Raw genomic sequence first — 7,209 nt, 5'->3', positions numbered from 1 at the left:
GGAAGTTTGGGAAGGCGTTGTAGATCTTTCGCCTTGCTAAAACTTCAATTGGGCATGGTGGGAAACTCCACCACGGATGCAGAAACCCAAGGAGAAGCATAGAATTTCATTCCCCATCTCGAATTATCTTCGATTTTTCGCGATTTGTTTGAGTGGTAGAATCGATTAGTCCGCTCCCCATTTGCAATGGCTACGCATCCTTTTTTGATGCCCGAAATCGGGCCGGATGGGATCGCCAGGGAAGCACCCGTCATCGCATACACAGAGAAGGTAAACCAGATCTTCTGTTTTTTTTGTTTTAGTTCAAAATTCCAGGAAGATGTTTGATTATTTTTTATGTATTTCATTGTTTTCATATATTAGATTATAGAGGAGGAACAGCTTCAAGTGAAGAGGTATGCTCATGATTCTTGTCCTTTCATTAAGTTCTGAAAATTGACCCAATATGAGCATTTCTTTTCAAATAATAGGAGATGGGTGTTTTAGTTTGGAACAAAAATTGGTTTTAAATAAGCACTTCAAGATGCGTGATCTTTGATTTCAAGTGGATCAATCTTTGATTTTGCTGCCTGTTAATGGGAATTCTTTTAGGTCTACTGCTAAATTTTTTATGGTCTTGTATGAAAATTGGTCTGCCCAATCTAGGAATAAGTAATGTAGGTTCCATCTGATTAATTGTATGACAACATAAATGCACGAGAAGCAATGTGTGGGAAATTGGGTTGCAGGTCAGACCCTGAAAAGCTGAGCTAAATTTCATGCATCTCCCAACCTTTTGAGGACTTTGTGGCATCCTAGTCAGACCTGTTCTTAATAGAAAATATTGGTCCAAACATAGTGTTTAGACTCATCATCAAATCGTTTCAGTGAAGCTAATCTAGGTTAAGTTGTTGGCTACCATTTCTTTAATTTGTGTAGCGCTGTTTTGCTTTGTTTTAAGCTCAAGTGTTGGATGGAAGTACGGATACATGGTACAGGCACGACCCTATTGGTCTTACAAAATGTATCAACCATCTTACTGATTATGCACCTACTATTTGAAGCCTACCTTTAATGCAAATGACATATTTGCAGGTGATAGCTTGAAATTATTGCATCATTTTGGCTATGCTTAGTGGATGAATTCAACTTCTCTCTCTCTTGTTTTTTTCCTTAAATCTGATGTCCATGCTATAGGAAGGAGAGCAGATCAGGTGATCTGTCAAATCACTTTAAGAAAGTGATTTGACATCTTCACCGTCCATTGCTTCATCCCACAAGGACCTCGTGGTCCTTGTGTACATTGTGGACGGGGACGATGCCAAATCACTTTTCTAAAAGTGATTGCTGTCTATAGGAAGCCCATGTTCTTTTGTTCCTTATTATTGACATCTCCAATGTGGAGGAAAGGGAAAGGTTTTTGTGGTTCAATGTTCTACCTTAACCTGTTACAGCTGATTCACTTTTTATATAGTGGAAGTATATTAGACATATTGTGAATTGTGATTGTGTATGCCACTGAATTCTATGAAAAGGTTCGCCATTTTTCTTTTGTTCTAAAGTTGGAACTACAGTACTGACCAGATGGATATAAGGTTCCTCCTTTGCCCTTTAAAGAATGGCTTCTTAGACAAATGATATGGTTGGCTGTGGTGGTATTGCTATTCAAGATCTGCTTAACATTATAATTTGTTTGCCAGTATCAAGATTATCAGATTAGTAATTTTGAAAATTTTCAGGCAAGAGACCAAATGTGGACCTTCATTTTCAATTGGTTGTGCATTTGTTTACCCATGACAGGAGTTATGGGCATATGTCATGTGTGCTGAGTGCAATGGTGAATATACGCCCAGGCAATGGACACACAGCATGGCACCCATCACACCTTCAAATCGGTTTTGCCTGTAATATTGGACCAGTGGTTGCCCATTTCTTGTCTGGCATGAAATCATTCTAGAACACTTGCTCAATCTGGAAAATTATGAATCAGAGAAGTGTGGGAAGACTAAAGAGCGGAGCAATTCTCTAGAAAAGAAGTTTTGGTGATGGGAATTGTAGAGCAGCTTTGGACCATGGTTACCACTCGAGGAAGCGGGAGCGGGAAGCGATACGGGAAGCGGAAGCGTGAAGCGCGGCACTTTCAAAATTTTAGGAAGCGGGAAGCGTGGGACGATTTAAAAGTGAATCAAGAATCATCTCGGAAGCGACCTAAGAAGCGAACCGGAAGCGATCTAAGAAGCGAACCGGAAGCGATCTAGGAAGCGAGGGAGAAGCGAAAAAAAAAAATGAAAAAAGGGGAGAAGCGTGCTTCCCATAAATGAGAAGTGTGTTTCCTATAAATGGGAAACGTGTTTCCCATAAAAGGGAAATGTGCTTCCCAAAAATGGGAAGCGTGCTTCCCAAAAAAAATCAGCGCTTCCCAGGGCATTTCAGAAGCGCGACGTTTCGCGCTTCTGAAACGCGCTTCGGGGAAGCACGCTTCCCCACTAGGCTAGGTGCTTCCTGTAACTCTGCTTTGGACTGTGGACCTGTTGGTATAAGCTTACTTATGATTTCTCTTTTGCATGTAGTGAGAGACACCCAGTAGTAATAAAGCTAATCTTTTTTTTTCCATTCTAGAATACTACATAATATATGCTGTCTGAATACCTCTTTCCCTCCATCTACAATTGGCCATGGATGATGCATATTGGTATGATTGGCTTTGGTCTAATGTGGTGCTTTCGGGTGCTTCATGGATGACCTTTATGTGTAAACAGCCTATTTGCCTCAAAATCTGGTTGCCCTGCCTTGATCTTACTCTTGCACCCAATCCTAACTAGATGCTGTACACCAACATTATGAGGTGGGAACTCAACTCATGCTCATGGATGCATTCTTTGGCTCAAGTTGACTGTTTATGCAAAGCCTGTTCTGCTTGAGGCTGTCCTAACGTACACTAGAAATTATTTATTTTTTCATAGCATGTAACGGACCCCAACTTTGGCAGAGATAAGAAACAGCATCATCAATGTGCACAAGTCTAACTTTGAGTTAGCTTGGTGTTGCTCGAGCTTGGATGTTTTACATAAGAAGCTTGAGAGCTGGGACATGTGCATCTGATCAGCCTCTATCCTCAAAAGAGCTGGCATTACGTGCAGGTGGCAGCTTGTTTACCATCTGTATCCCTCTATCCACAGTACGAGTATTCATCATCTGTTGGGAATTTAAAATCTAGGATTATGATGGGTGGCTCTTGGGGTGTACTGGCTGCAGGTATATTGAAAAGGGAAAATGGAGTAGGTTATCTTTGATATTTTCGGAATGCTGTGTTTCTACTTTCTCTGTATATTAATCCAATCACCATAAAACATTAGTTACTTCTGATGGCTTCACGAACAAATTCTTTAAACCGAACAAGCAAAGAAGTTATCTACTGATAACTCATTCATTAGTTTTTGTTGGTGCTCAAATTCCAACTTTTTTTGTCATGTAATATATGTTGATCGGATAATTACTTTAAGAATGTGAATCAAGGTTTGTAGTATTATTGATCGGTCATTAAGTAGTGTTGCCTTTTGTCTCAGTCAATTATATTTGTGTGCAATTGGATTGTCCATCATCTTATTATCTTTCTGACAGACATCCTATGGATAACCAGATATATAGAAGAAAATTATTCTAAGATTCGTGATGTTGAACGGGAGCTAGCAAATCTTAGTATGGAGTTGAAACTGACAGCTGGGCCAAAGAAGGCAGGTTGGTGCTTGTGATCTTACATGAAGCTTTATCGTCTGGATAACTTTCCTTTTACATTAGAGTAGGTACATTATTATGTAGAAATGATTGTTATTCTTTTTCTTGCTTGAATGCACTCTTAGCTCTGGAACACCTGCGGATGAAGATTGAATTGTCAACTGAAAGGATACGAGCTGCAAAGCTGAAGGAGGAGCAAACGCGGAAGGTTTGTCTTAGGTGTGGTGGAGTTGTGCATAGTTTTTCTGAAAACTTCAAATAATCCAGATACAAATAACTGGTAGAAACAAGAATTTGAAGGCTTTTCCTGGATATCCTTTTACCTTTTTCTGGACTAACAATTTTATCTATTTCCAGCATTCTTTAACATCAATCTTCCATTGTTTGGGATGAAGATTAAAAAATTTGTCTGGTAATCATTTAAATAGCATTTGTCACTGCACATACATCAGAAGGATATGAGTTTGATGATGCAACAATGAAGCATGTGAGCCAATCATTTGAGTAATGTTAGTTGTATGATCATCCTAACCACAATTATTGTAGTAATGTGCACCTTTTGCCTTCCTCTTTGTCATAACCTCCTAGGGTGATCCGTTTCATAACCATAAACCCCTTTAGATCCTCCTCTTCACTATTCACTTCTTAGAATCAGCTTTCAATATTTTCAAATGTTTCTGTTTGACTGCACACCAACCAACATTTGACACTAACAGAGATTGAATAAGAAGAGAGAATATAAAAGTGAAGGGCATTTATATAATTTTGTTGACTGTGCTCCTCTCATTGCTTTATCTAATTTTATGATTATTTCTGAATTAGTCCTATGGTAATTTACATGTTATAATGATTGTCTAGCTTCATTACCGGTGAAGTTAATGCATTTCAGGTTTGGGAAGCAGCTGTCCAGGCTTTAAAGGATGAAGAAGCAAACAAGGAGAAGCTTTGTAATGACCTCAATCAGCTGGTACCATAAATTATCTATGCATGCCCAGTAAACATGAGACTGTTTTCCTGCATGTCTTGATCTGCCATTGCTTCTGCAGGTCCAAGAGAGTGCAACAACTCAGTTCTCAAGATTGGAAGAACTTAAAAGGCGACTTGAAGCAATGAATCCCAGTAGAGCCTCTACATGTGATCCTCCTGTTAGTGGCTTCTGCATAACTTGATATCAAAGACACATGCACATGTTCACATGCAAATGCAATCTCTCTCTTACATGCATGCACTTAGACATGCATTTCGGTTATCTGGAACGCATATGGATATGCTGTTTTGAAACTATACATACATACAAATGCATGTCTGCAGACAAGAAAGCAATGTGCAGCGCTATTTGGTTGGTTTTACTAACTCCTCTTCCCAACTTTTTCCCTTCCTTGCATAGGATGGTAAGCAGGTGCAAAAACCAGTGGATAACACGCTTGCTCCAACTACTGCAGCTACAAATAGTGCTGCACATTCGCAAGCAGTTGGACCTGTTCAGCAGCCCAAGACTGTAAGTAGCAACGGGAAGGATGGCATTGTGTCAACATTGATTGGTCCAGAAGTTGATAGTGAAGTGAAACAGAAAAAGAAGCCCATGAATTTCGGAAGAGGAAAGGGAACTCTGGTGATACCAAAAGGTAGAGGTGCTCCACAGTCTGGCTGGACTGGTGCTGGGTTTGATGTGGATGGCAGGACATGACATGAAAGTTCCACCAAGACTTGTGTATGCTTGGTCGGATGAGGTCATATGAAGAATGCCTCACAAGGTCATAAATGATCAGTTTCTACTGCATGTACTTTCTGGAGGAACGAACATGAATTTTCTTTTTGCTACTTTCATTCTTCCCATTTGATATATAAAATTGTGTTTCCTATAGGTGTTAGACAAAGCTGCGTCTGAAAATTTCCTGTTTTATACACCATCCAACACATTCTGAATGTTTTTGAGGTGTTCATGTGATAGTCTCAGTATCACTAGAATGAGGCTATGAGAACAGGGTAACTTATACAAGTAAAGCTTAATAGTGATTCAGTCGAATTTCAGGAAACACATCCTCTGTGGATTGAAACAACATATGATCATCAGTTAAAATGCAAGGTTTGAAAATGAAACTGGGTTGATAACACTGCATGACAGTCATGAAACAGTATCATAGATCAATAGCTACCCTTAAAGACTAAGATGGAACACAGGAAAATCACTCCCTTTCAATGAAAATTCAAATACCCATTTATGCAAATATAGATACGTTACTAGGAGTTCAACTTCTTGTGCTCACATTACTAAGCTGGAAATGTGCAACTGGGATCCTAAATAGTAGATAAACATATGTAAATTAGATGAAACGATAATATAAAGAATTTTTTTTGCACGAGTGAATGAAAAATCTCTGATATTGTGAATTTGGTATTCACATTAGGGAGTAGGTGGTAGCTGCATACCACTTTTCTAGCCTACCGTCAGCCTACAAGGATTTTGAAGGGTATTTCCATGTTTTCCTTAATTTGACCGTGCATATGTATTCTGCATGCATGATTTTATAGAAAATGACTTTTGGATCATTGGATTCTGACTCACAGGTAGGTTTTATAAGGTTTAAAAATTGATGGTCTAAAATTTTCACAAATATTCAATGTTTTTTTATCAGAAAAACATGATCCAAAGAGTGGTTTCCTAGCAATTCGATCATGCCTAACACATCTGCGGGGTCAGATTTGCGAAAAATAATTTAAAAACACATGTTCACTGTCTGTAGGCTGGCAGGGCTGAAAAGTGGCATCCTCACATTAGGATCTTGAAATGTAGGTTCCTGTTGCGCTTCAGTTTACATGCAAAATGAGATCCAATTAATAATCAGGTGTGGATTCAGTATTAAGTTTTGCATCATAATCTGAGCGTGAATTTGAGAAAAATCCAAATCCGACTACATATAAACGACAGATTTTAAGCAAGTTGGTTCTTGGTTCAGTTTTAGCTGATCCCTGTCTGACTCCAAATCTGAATTCAGATCTGATAAAGTCGGACTTGATAATGCTTAGATCCAACTTGAGTCCGACCTGTTTACATCCCTATCCTTTTAAAGTGTGTTTAATACCCTTAACCTTATTCTCCATAATGCATGAATGACCAATGTTGTCGCCAGTATCAGTGTGTATCGTCCGAGTACGCTTCACTCCTGAATAGGCTATTTTTAATAAATATAAAAATACTTAAATTTGTTTTTTTAATATTATTTTTATAACTTTAACACTTGTGTCACGTTCTGATTGATACATAATATTTTTTTCAAATTATTTTTTAGTCTAATTCAGAACAAAGTATCGGTATCATTCACCTGAATTGTTGGCCAAACCATACAGGGCCGACACCGATACTGACAACATTGTGCATGAACTGAACTGCACATGCATGCATGCAATTTTTTTATTTTATTTTTATGACAAGGAACCTGTTCCCTGCTTGGGAATAGGGGGCGTCTAATTGGCCCTCTGGCAGAGAGTAAACCC

General features: G+C 38.7%; 1 protein-coding gene across 1 annotated transcript; it reads left to right on the top strand.

Moving 5' to 3' along the window:
* On the top strand, positions 1-5,591 carry LOC149836041 (uncharacterized). The gene is made up of 7 exons (XM_090010766.1): positions 1-270; positions 364-395; positions 3,620-3,717; positions 3,840-3,922; positions 4,604-4,681; positions 4,761-4,859; positions 5,102-5,591. Exons 1-7 carry the CDS (start codon positions 187-189, stop codon positions 5,399-5,401), a joined length of 774 nt encoding a protein of 257 aa, XP_089866892.1. The 5' UTR covers positions 1-186; the 3' UTR covers positions 5,402-5,591.
* The last annotated feature ends 1,618 nt before the right edge of the window (positions 5,592-7,209 follow it).

Source organism: Nuphar pumila, chromosome 6, assembly GCF_984573655.1.
Source record: "Nuphar pumila chromosome 6, dmNupPumi1.hap1.1, whole genome shotgun sequence".
Classification (NCBI taxonomy): domain Eukaryota; kingdom Viridiplantae; phylum Streptophyta; class Magnoliopsida; order Nymphaeales; family Nymphaeaceae; genus Nuphar; species Nuphar pumila.
The sequence above is the reverse complement of the archived record's forward strand: the minus strand, read 5'-3'. Positions and strand labels throughout refer to the sequence as shown.

What these genes read in the sequence shown, in the direction of transcription:
- LOC149836041 (XM_090010766.1), top strand. Translation starts at nt 187, where the DNA reads ATGGCTACGCATCCTTTTTTGATGCCCGAAATCGGGCCGGATGGGATC. An exon ending in TCATCGCATACACAGAGAAG is followed by an intron (nt 271 to 363) that starts GTAAACCAGATC and finishes TTCATATATTAG; the next exon opens with ATTATAGAGGAGGAACAGCT. An exon ending in AGCTGGGCCAAAGAAGGCAG is followed by an intron (nt 3,718 to 3,839) that starts GTTGGTGCTTGT and finishes ATGCACTCTTAG; the next exon opens with CTCTGGAACACCTGCGGATG.